The sequence below is a fragment of the Rattus norvegicus genome, chromosome 17, assembly GCF_021556685.1.
Source record: "Rattus norvegicus strain SHRSP/BbbUtx chromosome 17, alternate assembly SHRSP_T2T, whole genome shotgun sequence".
Classification (NCBI taxonomy): Eukaryota; Metazoa; Chordata; class Mammalia; order Rodentia; family Muridae; genus Rattus; species Rattus norvegicus.
The window spans coordinates 73,625,781-73,647,215 of record NC_141550.1 but is presented as its reverse complement, the minus strand read 5'-3'; the positions used below and the strand labels follow the sequence as shown (position 1 = coordinate 73,647,215).

Below are 21,435 nucleotides of genomic sequence, written 5' to 3'. Positions count from 1 at the left end.
ATACATTTGTCTGTGCACTGTGTGCACGCAATTCAGGGAGAAGAGGGAGGTGGATCCCCTGACATTGGAATTACAGACAGTGAGCAGTGTTGGAACCAGCTGCTTTGGAAGAGCATCCAGTACTCTTAACCCCTGAGTTACCGCCTCTCCAGGTTTTTCATTGACTATAAGAGATTGGAATGTGCAGTTTCTGACCCTCTCTCTGAATTTTTGATTGTGAGTATTTCATATTTATTGCGCCAATCTGAAAAGTTCTTAGGGAAGAGGGGCAAGTATAATGCTCACCTTTTCCTACCATGCCCTAGGGAACGGGCGACTTCAGTCACATATCACTACATTCTTTCCAAACAGAATCAGCACACGGTCTCTCAGTAGCTTCATTATGGTGCTAAATTTTATTTAGGGAAGCTACAGTGTGTCTGTCTTCCTAACGACACAACTACATATACGTGGGCATTTCTGACTGTGCACTCAAAGTTTTCCCAGGACCAGATTTGGTCCTCCACAGTGTGGGACTTAACTTAAAATTCCAATAAAGTTTAAAAAAATAAAGTAAATAAACCCACACACTTAGAAGGGGATTTCTTTCTTAGACTCTGAAAAGTTGTCTACTGCCTAAAGAAATTAAATGTGAGGTACGGAGACGAATAACTTACCTTCCTTCCTTCTTCCTCCTCTCCTTTCCCCCTCTCCTCCCTCCTCTTCTTTCCCTTCTCTATACCTTTTTCTTCTCCTCCTCCTTCCTCTTCCCCCACCTTTCCTCCTCCTTCTTTTCCTATCCCTTCTCCTCGCTTTCCCCTAGACCCCTTTTTCCACCTCAATCATTTGGCATTTTCCTTGAGTTGGAAAGGTACAGCAGGAAAAAGTCAAAGTGACCTGGGCCACTGCCAGAGCCACTGCAGGCTTGCAGCCAGGAGCAGCTGTGTAGAAGCCAGAAGCCAGGAGCAGTTTCTTGGAGTCAGACTGCAACAGGAAAGTGACCTGGGTGTAGACTGCCCATTGGCTGCCCTGGGGCGACACCTACTCAGTCACCCAGGGACGCAGAGCGCGGACAGTCAATCTCAGGGCTACCTAGAGGGAAACTCTGAAAGTTGCGAGCTGAACTGCTGAAGGTCAAAAGCCAGGACAGATCACAAGTGAATGAGGCTATTGTCAGGTGTGGGCGCGAAGCGGCAAAGTGAACCCAAAGGAGCTCGCCTCTGCAGTGAGCATTGAGGAATGAAAGGGAAGATCACCGGCTAGAACGGGTGAGAGCTCCAAGCTTCGGGGGGATAGGAGCAGCCTCAGTGGGGAGGGGGCGTCACTCCAGGCTGCCGGGGCTTCTTCCAAAGTAGGGGTGGGGATGCTGAGTCACAGATCTGTCACCACTTCGCACCTCTCTGCTATCCCGGGGGCTAAAGCAAAAGCGAAAGCGAATACTTCTGGCAAGCCTGCTGGTCCTGGAGCTGAGCTCGCCACCTCCTAGGGACCCCAGCCTTGCGTCCCGGTGGGTCACTGTGAGGGACGATCGGCTATGGCCTCGCCGCAGCTCCGGGGCTGTGGAGTCCACGCCCTCCCGATGTTGCTGCCGCTGCTGCTGCTGCTACTGCTGTTGCTCCCGCTGCGGGTGACGCCGGGTAGGGAGCGCCTTGCGCCGGAACAGGGGAGCAGTGGGGGGCCCCAACGCCCAGCTGAACTTGATTCGTGTTGGGGGGGTGCGGGGGGGGGTCATATCTTCCCGGAGTTGAGCCAGGAGTCGGGCTGGAGAGGATCGTGGCCGGTCTGGGGGATAGAGGAGGCGGGGGAGGGGGAACACGTGGAGGGAACCTGGGAGAGCGCAAATAAGAGAGTGGCCCCTGGCCCTGCTCTAGGCTGGCTCCCGGGTCAGGCGTGCAAGGGAGTCGAGCGACCCCACCGGCGTTTCGGTGACTTAGGGAGAGCAGGTCTGACAAGCTCGGCAAGACTTAAGGGACTTAAGAGAAATGTGCGCCTGTACCTCTGCCAGCCCACTCGCGCAGCTGTGGGGTGTCGCGCCGCCGTGTGGGGTTCCAGAAGGGGCCCGAGGAAAAACCACCCCTCATGACTTTCAAGTCAAAGTAAATTAGATGGACTGGGGTACCCCGGGAGAAAGAAAATGTGTGGGGCAGGCAGGTTGCGCATCTGAACGGTGGGAAACAGGTCCCAGGTTCTCAAGTGCGCTGGCAACTCAGGGCTCAGACTGTTGGAGAGGAGGGGGAACTGTGTTCCCAGGGAAGAGGGGGTGTTAAATGTTTCAGAATGTGTCGCCTAGTTCTAATCTCGATAAGAATGAGTGAGACTCCTAGTTTTGTTCTCCTAGGTCCAGAAGAAAAGAGAAAGAACAGATGGGTCTAGCAACATCCTGACCCGGGACGTTGCATCTTTTTATAATCATGAAATTCTTCAGTCTGATAAAAATCTACGTACTCAGTGTGCAGAAATGTGCGTGAAAGAACATGATTGCAAATGTGCACATGGTTTGGGGATCCAGGACAATGAAGTCATCCATGGACTTCCCTGGGAGATAGCAATTCCTTAGCCCTGAGTGTTTTTGAGCAAGATTTCCTGGTGATGGGCATCTGATTCCCAAGTCTCCTTGGGACTTGGTCATAGTTATCCCACTCAGATTTGTGCCAGGGGTTGGCTCAGTACGGGTGGTTACCGAGTTTCATTTTTCCCAAGGCTGTGATTCTTGGGTCCCCACCCTGCATCTGTAAAGCTGGGTTTTGTTGGTAAATTCCTCTTCGCTGGAGAGCAAGCTGAGAATGGTCCCAAGATGCCAGAAATCGCCTGCAGATATTTCAAATAATCTGAAAGTGAATGTAGTTTTAGTCCAGCTCAGCCTAGAGGAAGCACCTCCCTATTGCCTGAGGAAGGTCTCCCTGCAGCTCAGGTTCCACTGGCACCATCAGCTGGCACCCGAATCTTGGTTTTTAAGAACAGCCTTACTGGGTCACAACTGACTCCAGTAAAGTTGCATATATTTAAGCTGTGCAGTTCGTGGCGTTTCAGGATGAAAGTGTACACTCTTGGAACTATCGTCAAACCAAGCCAGGGATACTAAGAAGTTCCCTGTGTCCTCCAAAATCCTTCTCTCCTGCCCAAGTCTGCAACAGTTTATCCTTTTTCTTCGGATTTGTTGCACTTTCTAGTATTTTATATAAATGGAGTTATACCACATGTTGCTCTTTCTTGTATGGCTTATTTAGCTCCGTCGTTAATCATTAGTCTTTGTTTGTGTTGTAACTTGTGTCAACAGTAAATTAGCACCGAATGTAATAGTTTTGTTTTTTTTTTTAATCAGCTCTGAAGGCTGATGCAGGAGGATCTCTAGTTCCAAGCTAGTCTGGGCTATACACTAAGACCGAAAAGCATAAACAAACAAATAAATAAAGATGTGGCTGGCTACTGAGGAGATGGCTTAGTGGGTAAAAATATTTGCCACCCAGATTTGAGGACCTGAACCCATAGGAGTAGATGTACAACACAGTTTGGTGGGTTGAGAGGTGGGGCAAAGACAGGAGAATTCCAAATGAGAAGACCAGAGAGAGAGAGAGAGAGAGAGAGAGAGAGAGAGAGAGAGAGAGAGAGAGAGGCTCAAACAATATGGCAGGTGAAGAATGACTCCCTGTTCCCTTACCTCAGCCTCCTCAGTGCTGGGATTAGAGGAATGTGTGCACACCATACCCAGCTAAACTATTACTTATTATTAGAGCAATGATTCAGCATTGGTTGCCTCCTGACCGCTGGGTATTTAGGTTGTCGCAGCATAGCAGTATTTAAGAGGCAACATTTTGGGAAACTGTATTCTCTTTTCTCCTCCTCCTCCTTCTCCTCCTTCTCCTCCTCCTCCTCCTCCTCTTTCTCCTCATCCTCCTCCTGCTCCCCTCCTTCTCCTGCTCCCCTCCTCCTCCTCCTGTTCCCCTCCTTCTCTTCCTGCTCCTCTCCTTCTCCTCCTGCTCCCCTCCTCCTCCTCCTCCTGCTCCCCTCCTCCTCCTCCTTCCCTTGAGATAGGGTTTTACTGTGTAGCACTGGCTAACTAGAACTCTCTATGTAGACCAGGCTGTCCATGACAGAGATCTGTCTCCCAAGTGTATACCACTATGCCTGGCCCTGGTGGTTCTCTTTCTTATAGAATCCCTTCACCTGTGTTCTAGGAATGACATTAGTGTTATTTGTCACATAATGGTAGTAGATGTTACTGGAAGGCTTTCTCCTTGGGAGCCTTGATACTCTTCTGGGCAATGCTGTAGGGGACTTTTGGGTCTGTGGAGGAAGTGCAGTGCTAGGCTGCACAGTGGACATGTGCTCTGGGCATGTAGGGAACAAACAAGACAGGGGAGACTGAGACTGCAAGTGAGACTTCAGCTTCTGCAATAGTTCAGTGAGTGACAAGGAAGTCCTGAAGCAGAGCTGGTGTCTCCGGGAAACCGGAGCAAGCAAAGTCCTGCTGAGTTCACACAGTATGGAACGGGTTCCATTCTACAATTGTGGCCACCCAGCCATCTGACCCTTGAAGCTGATTAGGAGACCTAGTGAAGGAACTTGGGGAAGGAGGAATGGCTGAGTTCTCGGGGCAGTGAGCTGAGTGAGTACAGCCTGTATTCACTGCACCATGAGGAAGTGTGATGAGTTGGCTGGCGCTTCAGCCTGGAAGAAATATAGGTCACTGGAAGCCTAGGTGCCCTGGCTGTTTGGGCACGTCGGATTCGAGTGAGCCTCGGGAAGGCAAGAGCCACATTTTCTCTTCCCGGTGTCTTAGCATCCATCCCTTTTCAAGTGGGAGGCTCAGGGAAAGACAGTGCTGGAATGAATGCCAACCTCATGAAAGGAAGGGAGGGGCATGCTAACCTGACCACTCTTGACCTCCAGACATGAGGAGGCCAGGGATCCTTGCCCATCTTAGACTCTAAACCACCTTGATAAAGAAGCCTGATCCACAGGTTCTGGGAAACAGAAAGAGGTGTAGCCTCATGCTTCATGCTAATGATCGTTAGGACTGGCTATGTGAGAACTTTGAAAGTGGCATAACTCTAAGTTAGTCCCAGTTTCCATATACATATAATATATATATATTCATAAACTCCCAACTTAGAAATACCTGTAGTTACAAGACTTAGAATTGTCTAAGGAGTACTAGGGAACTGTGAAATACACTAACCATCTTCATGGTGCTTGAAATCTCCCAGACAAGACGAAACTTGCTTACATTAGATATCTCCCAATCCAAGTACAAACCAGACTCGGCCTCGCTTAGCTTCCAAGACCAGACAAGCCCTATCGAGTTTTGTATGGTATAGCTGTAGACTTACATTGGATGTCTAAGGAGATATCTATCCTTAGATGGTAGGTTAAAAGTTGTACTTAAGGCTGAAGGAAATGGAAAGTTACCGTTGAAATGAAATATATCGCTTCTAATGTCATTGTGAAACCATCCAGCTTTGTAAATTAAATAGCTCGCCACCACTTGCGCTGTTTGGGTTGGCTGCAGGATTTTGATAACTCTGTGCATCTAAATATCAACTGTTCCTATGTTTACCTTGAGGGCCGTTCACTATTGAAAGACTTAATACGGGCTTCCTTTTTTAGCAGAAATACAAAGTAGACAATGCAAACCCCTCTTAGTACAAAACGCTAGGGAAATGATCAGAGTGGCATAAATATCTCTTTACATTGATGGGTGGTAAAAGATAATCTTGCTGTTCAAGCCAAAAATAATAACAATTCCTTCATTGGTGTATTACAGTGTATTTAAAAGGGATGAGTGATAACAGTAACAACACAAAGGCTGGGAAAGGATATACAGAGTTGTTAAGGGTGTGTGTGTGTGTGTGTGTTTACACACACACATGCACGTGTGTTTATGCATGCATTGCCCAAGGGAGAACGTTTAGTGTCCTGCTCAATAACTCCCCGCCTTATTCTTTTGTCATAGGGTCCCTTGCTGAACCTGGAGCTAGGCTACCAGAGATCCTCTTGTCTCCCCACCCCAAGTTCTGGGGTTACAGATGCACACAATCACACCTAACATTCTTACACGCGTGAAGAGGATTTGAACTCAGACCTTCACACTTGGACAGCAAGAGCTCCTATTGTCTGAGCTATCTCTCCAGCCCTGTTCAAGGTTCTTATGCTGTAGGCGTGAGGTAATATGGTATCACTTGGTGGTAAACAGTGATACCTTAGAGCGACCGCTAAAATAATACAATAACGAAGCCGGGTATGGAGGCTCATGCCTATAATGTCAGCAAATGTGACCCCTGGTGGCTATTTATTGGTGTAGCCCATGCTCATGCAAGCAACTGTACTAAAACTCTATGTGTCATGGCTCAGCAGATAAAAACACAGTATATTCTGCCAGAAGACTTAGGTTCACTGCCATCTATAACTCCAGTTCAAGGCACCTAGTGCCCTCTTCTGCAACTACAGGCACTGTGTATGTATATGGCGGATAGATATTTGTTGTGGCAAAATACCATATACATTAAAAATTTTGTTTTTAACTGAAATGTCTTAGTCGGGGGTTTCACCTGCTGTGATGAAATGCTACAGGCAAAACGCAAGTCAAGGATGAAAGGGTTTATTCAGCTTTCACTTCCACACTACAATTCATTATCAGAGGAAGTCAGGGCAGGAACTCAAATGGGGGCAGGAACCGGAGGCAGGAGCTGAGCAGAGGCCACAAAGGCAGACGAATTACTTACAAGCTCGGTCTGCTTTCTTATAGAACCCAAGACCACCAGCCCAGACATGGCATGGTCCACAATGGGCTGAGTCCTCCCCCATCAATCACTAATTAAGTAAATACCTTACCCATGGTGGCAATGTGTCATCCTCCTGGTTCAATGTCTAGTAAGCTTGTGGCTTCACCCCTTTTTCCCAGCAACACGACAGCCCCATGTGGCACACGATAGCCCTTTCCCCCCACCAGTTCCCCCAGTGTTGGCTGTGATTGCTGAAGAAGTCACCAAGATCTGTTGTCTGATATTTTCTGAGCCACCATGTGCTCCACCTTGACCTTTTAAACTGCCTAAGAACCGACCTTGTGCACTACTGTGTGACCACTCCCTGACTGAGCTGTGCCATTCGGGCAGACCGGCCACAGCTGTTAGCATGGAAAAGGGACAAATGTGTGGGACTGTACAACCTGGACTGTGTGTGAGTCACCAGTGTGGGTTCTGATGTCCTCTAGTCAGTAAAAGCAGTATATGGTTACACTCATCTGGGTGTGCCTGGACATACCAACTGCTGTCCAATGGGCAGAAAGATCTGTACTGAGCTCACTATATGAGAATTGACTTGTTTTCCTCTAGCCTTGAATAATTTTGATGCTGGCTTTTTTTTAAAGACTCCAAATAACCCAGGACTCATTCAATTGAGGGTAGTAAGAAAGTCTGGAGGCAGGGGAGGATGCACCAAGGAGTTGGTGGACACAATAGGGCACAGTAGGTACCTGGGTGTTCATGGGATGTCTGCCCCACCATGCACTTGTAATAAACTTTTAGACTGGCAAAAAAGAAAGGAAGGAAGGAAGTTAGAGGGGGGAGGGGGGAGGGGGGGAGAGAAGAGACGAGAAGAAAAATAAAATACCTTACTAGTCTGCCTACAACCCATCTTACGGAGGTATTTTCTGAGCTGAGAGGTTACCTCCTCTCAGCTGACTTTGGCTTGTGTTGAGTTGACATAAAACATTGAGCACAATATATATTATTAAAAGACATGTAGTGAATGAAGGCCTTATTTAAAAGAAGAAGGGAATTAGAGCAAATCTCCAGGTGAAAAGAGGAAGTCCTTGGAGAGTGAATAGTATCAAAACACGTTATATACATACCTGGCCCTGTCAAAAGATAAATCAAAAATATTTTAAAAATTAAACCGTTAGCACATCTGAGAAAAGATATAGAAGACTGGCGTGCTGAAAGCTCAAGGAGAGAGGGCTCAGCTGGAAAAGGTGCTTGCTGCTAAGTCTGAGGACCTACGCTTGAATCCTGAAATCCCTCGGGTGGAGAGAAGTAACTCCTGCAAGTTGTCCTCTGACTTACACACATGCGCAGGAGCTCACTTGCGCGCGCACACACACACACACACCCATAAGCACTAAATACAATACAAAATTTAAATAGTATAAAACACTTTTTATAGAAAACCATGAAAGACTTAAATCAAGGCAGATACTTTGTTTGGGTTTTGAGAGACGTACTGTTACTAAGGTATCGATTTTTCCCTGAGCTGACCTGTAATTTTAGCAATGTTGCTGTGGGTCTCAGCAGGAAGTTGATGTTCTGGGTCTACAGTTCAGTAAAAGGCACAGAATCAGAGTCAACTTTGAAAGCAATTAACAGAGATCACACACACACTCACACACACACACTCACACACACACACAGGCACACACAGGCACACGCACACACACACCAGCTTCAAGACTTGTTAGGAGGAGAGAATGGCAAGTTGATTAAACTCTTACGTTGAAGTAATAGAATAACATGCGGGACGTACACAAGCAGGTGCTTGGTCCTGCCTGGCTCAGGATCCTGGAGAGAGGAGTGCAAGCCCAGCATAGGGGAGCTCAGCTTCCAAGGAAGGAAAGATTGAAATGACAAAGCTCACCTGACTGTGATCCTTAGGGCCCACATGATAGAAGGAGAAATCTGATTTCTGCAAGTGATTACCACACAAAAGCCACAGCTTGGATACACACACGCAAAACAAATAAACAAACAAACAAAAAAGAGGTTGAAAAAACTTAACAAAAAAGGAAGGGTTGAAATGTCAATTTAGACTTAGGGAGGAATATGCTGAGAAGTTAATATAGCACCTCCTTAGGAAACTACAGTAGTGACTTCTTGGAAGGGGAAATTGAGATGGTTTTGGGTAGCCAAGGCTAGACTCCAATTGGCTATGCAACTCAAGATACCTTTGGACTTCTGGTCCTCTTGCTTCTATCTCCTGAGTGCTAGGACCACAGGCATACATCACCATACCTGACTTTAAGGCCAGGCAGTGGTGGCAAACACCTTTAATCTCCCAGCAGAGGTAGGCAGATCTCTGTTAGTTAGCTGCCAGCCTGGTCTACATAATGAGTTCCAGGGTGGACAAAGCTACACAGAAAGACCCTGTCTCAAAAACAAAAGAAAACAAAACATACCTGACTTTAGTACAGCGGTGGCGATCAAACCTAGGGCTCTGTGCATGTTTGCCAAGCACTCAGGAGATGGATGAAGTCTGGGGTAGCAAAAGGGAAGGACTGCAGGGAGGTGTTGGGCCAGGACGTAAATGCAGGCCATGCTGAGGACAGACAATACAGGAGAATCAACGGACTGTGCACAGAGTAGAAACTAGGTCATGTTCACTTCTCTTCCTGTCAGCTCTTCTGTTTCGGTCATCCACTCATTTCATTACTCTCTTTAAGATTTATTTATTTCACATTTTATCTGTCTGTAGGTATATGTCTGTGTGAGTGTCTGCCATGGGCTGTGTACATACATACCCAAGGGAGTCAGAAGACAATGTTAGGTTCTCTGGAGCTGGAGTTCTAGGTAGTCATGAGCCACCTAGAGACTATATATTCAGGACCTCTGGAAGAGCGGCCTTTGCTCTGAACCACTGAGACAGCCGTCTTTTCAGCTCTATTTTTTTTTTAATTCCCATCCTATCAGGCAGTCTTTTCGCAAGTTTCTGATAAAAGAAGATCCTCTACTGGCCAGCAGTGAGCGTGTTCTGCAGGGCCACAGTGACTGAGTCCTTTCCCGGAAACATTCTGGAAATGTATCGACTCTTGTTGACCAGACTGGACGGCTCGCCCTGCTTTTCCCTTATAAGCCGCCTGGCTAATTCTTGCGCATCCTTGAGCTTTTTCAGGCATTGCAGTTGGATGGTGTCTTATCGCTCCCAGCTGGGTCCATCTGCTTCATCTTCTACACCCTGTACACCATGTTCCAGGAGCGCACCACATGTGGGGAAGGACCAAGCAGAGTTTATAGCAATGTCAGCCATCGGGAAGAGGATGTTCTGTGCAGAGCGCGTTGCCTCTGCAATTACAGAGATGGGAAATGCCCTGTGCGAGGAAGGGGTTCTTAGACTCCAAGCTTTCAAAACGACCCATGGCAGGGCCTGCTAGTTCTTTGGGGGAGCAAAACAAACCGTGATCTCACAGGATCCCTGCTGGCCCAAGAAAAGGCATTAAGAAACAGGCTTAGAGCAGAGGAGAAAAAGAGTAAGTCCTCTGGCCTTTTCCCTGCAGAGCTCACACGCCTCTGGAGATACTAATCCATAGCTGGCAAAAGTCCAGCCACAAATAACGTAATAGCCCTGCCACAGGTCCAAAGGTCCAGGCATTCACAGTTCAGGCTTTCTCGGAGGAGGGAACATTTTGTTAAAGAGCAGGCCCAGGTTGTTTCACTGGATTCTCCATTCTGCTCTGCCGACAATGTTCTTAAGATTATTTGAATGGTTTTTACCATGGTTCCTTTCTGCCCCATGCCATTACAACCTCCCTAAGTACTTCCCAAGCAAGGTAACATACAGCTAAGCACCCCCAAATACAGATTTCAAAGTTTGGAAACATGGAGCTGAACACAGGGAACTGACAAGCTACACACACACACACACACACACACACACACACACACACACACACACGCGCACGCACACACGCACACACGTAAATAAATAAATGTATTTTTTTAAAGTTAAAGCCCTAGAGTAGAAGTCGTTTAGGAGGTCATATGAAGAGGACTGTGTAAAAGAACTCTCTGTTTATAGGATCAATGCCATGACCTGGAAGATGGCATGGACAGGCTGCTGTTCACATTACTGTGTCGTAAACAAAGCACCATTTGCTCTACTGGACTTGTAGACCGAAGCTGTTCCCAAAGTACAGGGCTGGACCTGCAGGGCCTGTACTGGCTGGGACTCAGAAATACAGGTTCCTGGGCTCTGCCTCAGCTCCCCCAGCTCAGTAGTTCTGGGCTGGAGCCAGCTAGTTTTAACAAGCTCGTCAGATGGATGCACACAGAACTCCTGAGGATCACTGACAGAATGGACCTGAGGGGGCGGGAGTCCAGCGGTGGCGGAAGCGATCGGAGGTGGCAGCAGTGGCAGTGGCAGCAGAGCAAGGATTCCCCAGGACAGTGATGAGCTCACCCTGGGAAACAAAGCTATAGCTAAGCCTCCACATACAGAACAAGTGGAGCTAACAGCATGGGACCCTGGTCATGGAGGTTCTAAAGGTCGTGAATAGGTGGTTGATAAAAAGAGGGGCTGGTGACAAGTCAGCACTCGAAAACCACGCCTGGAGAAGTAACCAAAGGAAAATCTCCTCTGCAGCTCAAAATCTTGGCTGAACTGTCAGGGCCTCTTAGAGGTTCCTTGGAGAAGAATCCTGGTAGAGCACTTGTTTAGCATGTGCAAGGTCCTGAGATTGATGGATAGCACTGAAGAAGAGGAGGAAGAGGAGAAGGAGGAGGAGGAGGGGGAAGAGGAGGAGGAAAAGGAGGAAAAGGAGAAGGAAGAAGAGAAAGAAGGAGGAGGAAAAGGAGGAGGAAGAAAAGAAAGGAGAGGGAGGAGGAAGAGGAGGAGGAAGAGAAGGAAGAGAAGGAGGAAAAGGTGGAGGAAAAGGAGGAGGAGAAGAGAAGGAGGAGAAGGAGGAGGAAATGAAGAGGAAGAAAAAAGAGGAGGAAGAGGAGGAGGAGGAAGAGGAAGAGGTCCAAGAATAGTTAATTTTCTGTTGCAATAACAGAATACCTAAGACTCTGGGTTCCTGGAGAGTCAAAATATACTTAGCTTTTGCTGCTACAACCTGGGAGATCCTGGCATGGGCCAGTCTCCACGTATTCTAAATTATATAATGTTTTTGCAGTTATATGTGGGTTAATTATACAATGTTAAGTGGAACTACGACCTGGTTATCGCTTTCCTTCAGAAATCCGGCGTGGCATAGGAGAATGTGAACTGTATGTCAAGTTGACAAGACGAGGACTTGTGATGGATACTCCAGGTTGTCAACTTGATGACATCTGAGATCAACTAAAACCCAAGACGCTGGGCACACCAGTGAGGGAGTTCCTTGGTTGGCTCTTCTGAGCCGCACCTCTGGTGGCAGCCTACATAAAAGAACATGACAGAGGGAGTGTTTGCCATTTGTCTGCTTGACCTTGCTCTGGCTGGCAAGTTCACTTCTCGTGTTTCTGAGACATTCCTTTGCTGGTATCTTCAGGGTTCGGTTGTAGACTGAGGACCAGCACCACTCCAGGACTTCCCTGGGACTCTAGTACTAGGTGGGGATGCTGAGACATCCAGTCTCTCATGGACTGAACAACTATCTCTCTCTCAGGAGGTAGCCGTGGATGACTACGCTGAATTATTGCTAACACGCTCTCTAGTTTGAAACCTCTCCAGTGATAGGTCCTGAATGTTTTTTTTTTTTAAACCTTGACCTATGTAATGAATGCTGAGTTGAAAGAATCCTGGAGGAGAACACTTCAAAACCTAGGAGATGTGAAATGACTTGTTGATAAAAATCCCCAAGTCTGAAAGCAAAAGAGAAAGCAGTGGAGATGAAAAAGCGGTCCTGAAAACATGGGTGGATTCACAGTTAAACCATTTCAAATTCAAAAGCCGTTGAACTTTAAGTCAAAATGTTCTAAAAGGAGGTCAGGCAAGCTCCGTGCAATTGGAGACAAAGAGGAAAGATGGGGCTGGAGCGATGGTTCAGCAGGTAACAGCACTTGCTGCTCTCACCGAGGACCCAGGCTCAGTTCTTAGCATCCACATGGTGGCTCACAAGCATCTGTAACTCCAGACACCAAGTTCCAGAGGCTCCAATACCCTCTTCTAACCTTCACTGGGCATAATGCACACATGCAGCATACACACAAATGATCAGGTAAAACACTTAATACATAATACTTAATAACACTTAATACATACTTAATACACAATACTTAATTAATACTTAATACATAAAATAAAATAAAGTAAAATCCAAAAGGAATACCTGGGTAGAGAAATGGCTCAGTGGTTAAGAACACCAAGGATCTGGGTTTGATTCCCAGCACCCACAGAGCAACCCCTTTTGGAGTCCCTGGGCACCCAGGATACATGCAGTTCACATATTCAGGCAAAACGCCCATACACATAAAGGTTTGGGTTTTGTTTGTTTTGTTGTTGTTTTGAGACAGGGCCTTTCTATGTGGTCCTGGCTGTCCCAGAGCTTGCTATGTAGACCAGGCTGGCTTCTGACTCACAGAAATCCTCCTGCCTCTGCCTTCCGAATGCTAGGATTAAAAAGAAGTCAAACAACTATGGTGTTCCCCAGTAGAAATAGCCAACTTTTTGGACCCCTCATCTATTTCTAGAACCCTCAGACGTCATTTCTACAACACAGAGCTCTCCCGCAGAAGCCAGTTTTAGCTGGAGTTTTGCAGGTCCAATTCCGGCTACCATGAGAGATGACCTGTCTGGGGCAGGTTCATCTTTGGGACAGTTGGTCTTGTTCCTAGTTTCTTCTGAAAACGTGAAATAATCAGAGAAAGTGACTAGATAGAAGAAATAAAACAAGCCAGACCAAATCACCCCAGAGGGGCCAACCTCCAGCTTGTTGTTGAAGGAAAGTGTTTATCCACCCTTCAATTCCATTGTTTTAAACAATGCCTCACTATGTAGACTTAGATGGGCTGGAACTCATTAAGTAGACCAGGCTAGCCTCAAACTCACAGGGCTCTGCCTGCCTCTGCCTCCCGAGTGCTGAGATTAAAGGCTTGAGCCTCCACACCGAGCCTAACTATAATTCTTTCCATACATATCTGAGTGTCTGGTATTTCCAGGCGCTCTAAGATCAAGAATACAATGCTAAGCCAAGTAGACTTGGCCAGATATAGAGGGCAAAGTTCACAGAACCTTAGGACCCAGGTTACCAGCTGAGCAAATACAGATTTTCTTAGAAGGCAAACATGGCAGTCTGCAAAGACGGTTGGCAGAAGGCAGTCTGCTGAAAGTGTGGGTCATGAAGAAGGAGGGTCATGGAGCATCACAGAGAATCGTGGAAATTATGGGGACCCAACAGGGAAGACATCGAGAAGGGTAGATTCTGACAAAAGCCTTGTAGATTTCTTGATCCATTTTGGGGTTTTTTTCCTGTGAGAGTAGCAGGCTCCCAAGGAAGAGTAAAGTCGAGTATACTTGGCTAATAGTGATGCTGGTTGCTGGTGAAACAAGGACACTGATGTGGAGACTCTTGCTGTTAATCCAAACCACAGTGGGACATCCCTCAAACAAGCTTGATCCAAATGGAGAAAGATGAATGAATAACTTCCAGAGATCATGAGCTTAGAGACGGACGGGAAAAGGAGGGTCAAGGGAGGGTTTGCTGATGGCTCTTGGGTGTCCGGCTGCACTGAAGGGATGGAATTTAAAGGAAACTCCTAGAAGACTTTGGATGGTGGGTGTCCTTTCTCACCATACTCAAGTGTTTGTGCCTGGCTTCTACACTGTGGGGCCCCTGGGATATGCTCAACCCTAGCTACAGAGCTATTTCTTGGGCTCTCATGAGGATATCCATGAGTAAACCCGGTCTTCTCATCCCTCTCCTCTCTCACGCGCTCTGTAGGCATCACGTGCCCAACACCCATATCTATTGAACACGCAGACATCCGGGTCAAGAATTACAGTGTGAACTCCAGGGAGAGGTATGTCTGTAACTCTGGCTTCAAGCGGAAAGCAGGCACATCCACCCTGACCGAGTGCGTGATCAATAAGAACACGAATGTGGCCCACTGGACAACTCCCAACCTCAAGTGTATCAGTAAGTAGTAGCCGTCTCCACGCTGTCCGTCTCCAACTGAGGCGAGTAGAGTCAAAGTATGGGAGCTGTGGGAGCCAGAGAGATCCGTTCTGAGATCTGGAGCTAAACTAAACCAGTAGGACAGCCCTTCCTGTGACAGGAATATATGGGCAATGGGTTCTTCACCTTGGTTCATCTTCTCTCTCTGATATTTACACAAAATGGGTAACATTTTGTGTCCTCAGGCAAACCCCTCAGCCTCTCGGAACTCTGGTCACCTAGAAAATGGTCCTGATGCCAACAGTGGTTTAAGAATTAAGTGGAGAGGCTGGAGAGATGGCTGAGTGGTTAAGAGCACTGACTGCTCTTCTAGAGGTCCTGAGTTCAAATCCCAGCAACCACATGGTGGCTCACAACCATCTGTAATGGGATCCGATGCCCTCTTCTGGTGTGTCTGAAGACAGCTACAGTGTATAATAAATAAATAAATCTTTGGGGTTGGGGATTTGCTCAGTGGTAGAGCGCTTGCCTAGCAAGCGCAAGGGCCTGGGTTCGGTCCCCAGCTCCGAAAAAAAGAAAAGGAAAAAAAAATCACCCACGGCTGGAGGAAGGCCAATGTTCTTGGGATGGAAGCTGCTTGGTGATGCTTCCAGGAACACTAACCCCCATTCTGCTCCCTAGAGAAAGACAGTGTCCCAGAGTCTTCCAGGAGAGTAATGCTCAAGCAGGAATCGCATGTATGTGAGGATGTGCCCACATATGTGAGGACCAAAGGATGTTCTCTGCTGTCCCTCTCTCCATCTTGTTTTCTGACACACCGTCTCTCTCTGAACTTACTGATTGACTGGGTAGTGGGCTGTGCAGAGCGGCCTGACTCCACTCTCTGCCACCAGCACTAAGGTTGCAGACTTGGACAGTCATGATCAGAGTTTTACAAGGCACTGGGGATTAGAACCCAGATCCTTATGCTTGTAGCACAGCCGTCGCTCCCACCCTGTAATTGGAATCTCAGAACCCAGAGACTGGAAGGATCTTTAAGTAAGTCTCATCTGATCCAAAGGTTTTGCTCCACGGCCATTTTACCACCACCAGCTCCCTTCACTGTTTCCCCCTAGCTCTTGTGAGCTAAATATTTTCCCTAAATAAATGAACTCTGTTGAGCGATACTCTGTTTTCCCCATGAAAAACCAGTATGATAAAACTAACGTCACGTGTATCATTCTGTACAAAAATATTTGATGACTGACCTGTGGAAGATACTAGGAAAGCAGTTTATAGACTCAAAAGTTTACATTTGAGTTGGGAAACCAATATTCACTTCCTGTGCTTTCTAACCTGGTCCCAGGAAGCCAGAAATAAATGTGCATTGATGCATTGATTATTCATATTTGTAGCTAGTTCTGAGATTGCCCTCAGAAACCGTAAATGCCGTGTGACTCTTCTCTCTCTAGGAGACCCCTCCCTAGCTCACTACAGTCCAGTACCAACGGTAGTGACGCCAAAGGTGACCTCACAACCAGAGAGCCTCTCCCCTCCTGAAAAAGGTAGGAACCCTGGGAAAATGTGAAGAGCTATTACCTAACTCAATCCCCTAACATAGATGCCATAGCCCATTGCTGACCACTGCAACCCAGGCAACAGAACTTTGTAAGAGTCAGAACTTATAGCTGGGTGGCAGTGGCCCACCCCTTTATTTTATTTTATTTTATTTTATTTTTTGGTTCTTTTTTTCGGAGCTGGGGAGTGAACCCAGGGCCTTGCGCTTCTGCCACTGAGCCAAATCCCCAACCCTGGCACACCCCTTTAATCCCGGCACTTGGGAGGCAGAGGCAGGTGGATCTCTGAGTTTGAGGTCAGCCTGGTCTACAGAATGAGTTCTAGGACAAACAGCACTACCCAGAGAGACCCTGTCTCCAAAACTCAAAACGGAACCAAAACAGAAAGATTCAGACCTGATAGTGGCTTAGCTTTTCCTTTTAATCAAAAGTTATTTGGTATCTAGAATTCGTATGTCCATCATTCATAATGGCTTAGAGTCGACCACTAACACGTCAGACCATAGCTAGCTGTAGATACTGACCTGTATGGAGAACTGAGAAGCATCTGAGATTTGCTCTCATTATGGTTACCTCCCCCGTGGGGGGCTTTCCCACATGGCACAGGAAGGCAGATGCAGGAGCACGTGTGCATCAGTTCCTATCTCTCTGGCACCAGGCAGCAGGATGCACCAGAATGCAATCCCTGTATGTATGGTGGACTGAACTGTGCCAGAGAAAGTCACAGCGGCAGGAGCTTAAGCAGTCTTGTCACTCCCACAGTCAAGAACAGAAAGGAACGAAAGCCAGCACGTTCCTTTGCATAATCATGCTCTGCTCAAGTTCTCACCCTTAAAAGAGTCCAGGAGCGCTATGCTGCCTACGGAATGGAGCTACGGACAGTGGGACCCATCTTCCCACATCAATTAACTTAGTCAAGACAACCCCCTCCTCCGCAGACCCGTGCACGGGCCAGGGTCGAGATAGAAATACTGCATGAACATCAGCTCTCTCTCTCAGTCCCTGCCTTCCTTCTTTGCTTCCTTTCTGTCAGGGTCTCACTCTAGACCCAAGGCTAGCTTCAAGCTCACCCTCCAGAGTGCTCAGATTATATGTGCCACTGAACCCAGCTCCATGTTTCGTACTTCTCTCGGGTGTGACGTAGGCTACCCCAATGTCTTCAGCACTTGTCTCAGTACTGACATGTGAACCCTGTGCTCTCCACCCTGTGGTGCTCTCGTTTCCCACGAAGCGCTTTGCTCTCTTTATTGTCCCATTATCCCCTTTGTGGTTTCTCCTCGCTTCTTCCTTCCATTCCCCAAATATGGAAACCTCTGTTTTCAATCATTCTGACTCATTCAACTGGCCAGACCTTCCCATAGGCCGGAACTCAGTCTTCAATTCACAAGGAACTTACTGGAAAACTCCAGTTGGTCTGGGGTAAGGTCTGAGAATCAACAGCACTGGTGGTTTCCCAGATGGTCCTGAGGAATCCCAGGGTGGGACTTTTGTTCTAAGGAGGATGGAGAGGTTTCCAAATCTCATGCCACTGTAACATAGAAGGCTCTAGCTCAAAAATTAATAGTAACAAAATAGGGCTGGCACTATAGTTCTTTGGTAGAATGTTTCCCCTAGCATGCATAAGGCTCTAGGCTCAACTTCTAGTACTATTAGGAAAATAATAATAATAACAATAATGATGATGATGATGATGATGATGATGATGATAAAAACAGGGTCTCTTCTGGTGAATATGTTACATGTAAACAGAAGAAAGTGGTAGAAACTTGACTTATTTAAGATGGGAGCAATCCCCAAGTTTCTTTAGTATGAATCACGCCATGTTTACTCAAGAGACAAAAATGATCAATTTGTCTCTCTCAGCCTTTCCTCTGTGTCCCAAATATTTGTTCACATGTTCCTCACAGAGATAAACGTGTACAATCATAATCTTGGACACTAACTGGTGTGACCGCCTGCGGGTGCTTGGATGTGAGCGCTCTGCAGGGTCCGTAGTTTAGGGAGGGAGAGATAAGAACAAGTAGTACCAACAGACTGAAGGGTGTGAGCAGTTCTTACGCGGGCGAATGACTAAGGGAGTGTGGGAACAGGACACGCCCTGCCTCTGGAGCACCAGGATGCTTACCACCGCTTTACTCAGGCTGAATTTCCCAAGCTAGAGTTTGCCACAGTGGAAGATTCATTTTCAACAGGAAGGGAAAGGAGAATAGGGAACCGGCAGGCCACTTCAGTTTAGGGGCATCTGTCTGTCAGTGATGAACGAGGAAGACAGAAACCTAAACCCAGGTGCCGGGTACCCTCCCTGGGAGCGGGAACTAAATCAGAAGAGCCTCCTCAGAGAATGTCTAGGGCATTTGGGGAAGCTGGAGTAAAGCTTCTTATTTCAAAACGTCATGCCAGCATGTGAACAGTCAGGTGTGATGGTGCTCACCTTTGACCTCAGCACTCAGGAGACAGAGAGACAGGTAAATCCCTATGAGTTCGAAGACATCCTGGTCTACATAACGAGTTCCATGTCAGCCAGAGGTACTGAATAGACCCTGTTTCAAGAAACAGCAACAGAACTGAAGGGAAACCAGCATTCCATCTGCCTTTTGCAAGTACAGTTCCACTTGTGTCTTGGCATCGAGTCTTTGAGAATTTAGTATACCTTCTTCATCAGAGAACAAACATATCCGCTCTTCTTCTTCTTCTTCTTCTTCTTCTTCTTCTTCTTCTTCTTCTTCTTCTTCTTCTTCTTCTTCTTCTTCTTCTTCTTCTTCTTCTTCCTCCTCCTCCTCCTCCCCTCTTCCTCCTCCTCCTCCTCCTTCTTCTTCCTCCTCCTCCCCTCTTCCTCCTCCTCCTCCTTCTTCTTCCTCCTCCTCCCCCCCTCCCCTCCTCCTCCTCTCCCTCCCCTCCTCCTCCTCCTCCCCCCCCCCTCCTCCTCCTCCTCCTCCTCCTCCTCCTCCTCCTCCTCCTCCTCCTCCTTCTTCTTCTTCTTCTTCTTCTTCTTCTTCTTCTTCTTCTTCTTCTTCTTCTTCTTCTTCCTCTCTCTCTCTCTCTCTCTCTCTCTCTCTCTCTCTCTAATACACCACAAATAAATGACTATATTATTTGGAGTTATCACAAGTACTATTGCCCAGTGGATAGCTATGCCATCTACTTAGGGAACCATTTTCTGAAAGGTATTAGCCAGGACAGGCTCATTAAAGTGAGTCCTTGGGTCCCACCAGGCCCTAGTCTTAATTTTTATGTCTCTGTCTTGGAATTTCCTGCAGAGCCAGAAGCTTTATCTCCCAAATCAGATACCACAGTGGCCACAGAGACAGCTATTGTGCCTGGCTCCAGGCTGACACCATCCCAAGCAGCTTCTGCAGGAACTACAGGGACGGGCAGACACAAGTCCTCCCCAGCCCCATCTCTTGCAACAACAATGACCTTGGAGCCTACAGCCTCCACCTCCCTCAGGATAACAGGTTAGCTTGAGTTTTGCATGAGGACAGGCCAGTTTCCCACATACTGCTTCTGAGACCTGGGTTGGGATCTTACAGGAAGATGTCTGTATTAGCTTTGGACCACTTGTGCTCAATTTGGGACTGACAGAGTGGTCCTGTCGCCTGTTGGCTGCCATCACAGTTAACTGGTTTTTGCCATCTCCACTGTAAGGATAGCCAGAAAGGAGACCCCTCCTCTCAAATATGATGTGAATGGTAGACAGTGGCAAAAGTATTGTTCCTTTCTAAGGCATGGCCAATGCTTAGATGTGACCAAATACCTCAGCCAATTAATCTGTTTGTTTTGCTAAGACCAATTTGGTTATGTCAGCTCCAAGTCTTTTATGGTTCTAAGATACTAGCTAACCTCTCCAGATTCATGAGACCCCGATGATCTTGGGAGTTCAGCCCTGACTCAGCTCTCCTCTCTCCTCTGCAGAGATTTCTCCGCACAGTTCCGAAATGACAAAAGGTGAGTATTTTCTTTTGTTTGATGTGTTTATAACCAGGGCACTACAAAGCAGACCCAGCATGCTCATCAGCCTGGTCCAGGCCACTCTAGCACAGTCGCCAGCAGTATGCCCTTTGCCTCGCCGAAATGTCTCCGTTAGAGAGTAACTTGTAGAATACCCTAGATACTGAATTTGTTATTAGACGCTATCACTTAAGATTGGTAGCTTCTTACTGTCATACTGGTGGCGTTCAAAGCAGGGAGTTAGTACACCTTAAAAGAGCGTGATGATTCAGCTACTCATAGTTAAGCCCCATTAGGCTCCACCCACATCCAGGCATATAAGGAAACCACAGGAGCCTGCCGCTGCTAAGATAACACCGTTCAGTCAGAAGCTGCGCGGACCTCACCCAGGCTGGAGCACTGTGCGCACCATACGGAGAGATAGCCCAGATGACGCCATCTAAATGGTTTCTGTTGAAAAGAAGACACGAAAGAAGAAAAGGACAGCCACGCGGAAGCCAGGCAGGAGGAAAACAGACAGTGCTTGTGAAAGGGTGGACGGAGATCTTGGAAACGAAAGAAGAGCAGGAGAGAAGGGAGGGCTGGGGTGCAGCTCAGTGCCGATGAGCTTCCTCAACCAGTCTAAGGCTTGAGCTCCGTCTCCAGTGCCATAAGAAAGGGTCCGGGGTGCAGAGAGTACGACGCTAATACTGACGAGCTTTAAAAGCAACGAAAAGCACTGCAGAGATGCTTCAGCGGCAAAGAGTATTTTTTGCTCTTGCAGAGGACCAGAGTTCAGTTCCCGCTACTCCAGAGAGATAGATTACAACCACTTGTATCTCCAGTTCCAGGAGATACAATAGCCTCTTCTGGGGGCACCTGAATACACACACACACACATACACACACATACACTCACTCACACACACACTCACACACACAAATAAATATTTTTAAAGCAGATAATATAAAATGATTATAATTTAACATGGACAAAATTCTTTTTGCCTTCTGTTCCTAAGTTTTCCTGCCTTAGAATGGCTCACTGACTTTTTTTTTTTCCGGAGCTGGGGACCGAACCCAGGGCCTTGCGCTTGCTAGGCAAGCGCTCTACCACTGAGCTAAATCCTCAACCCCGGCTCACTGACTTTTGTGGTCCTGCTTTTACCTGCA

The 21,435-nt window shown here is 47.3% G+C and overlaps 1 protein-coding gene across 2 annotated transcripts in view; it reads left to right on the top strand.

Moving 5' to 3' along the window:
• The first annotated feature begins 1,026 nt into the window (after positions 1-1,026).
• The window catches only part of Il15ra (interleukin 15 receptor subunit alpha), a 29,670-nt gene continuing 9,261 nt past the window's right edge, over positions 1,027-21,435 (top strand). Inside the window, 5 exon segments of one of the 2 annotated variants that reach the window (NM_001100801.1) lie at positions 1,414-1,616; positions 14,606-14,800; positions 16,231-16,323; positions 19,593-19,790; positions 20,248-20,280. In NM_001100801.1, coding sequence (NP_001094271.1) covers positions 1,514-1,616; positions 14,606-14,800; positions 16,231-16,323; positions 19,593-19,790; positions 20,248-20,280 — 622 coding nt within the window. In that variant the 5' untranslated portion in view covers positions 1,414-1,513. 2 annotated transcript variants of the gene reach the window in all.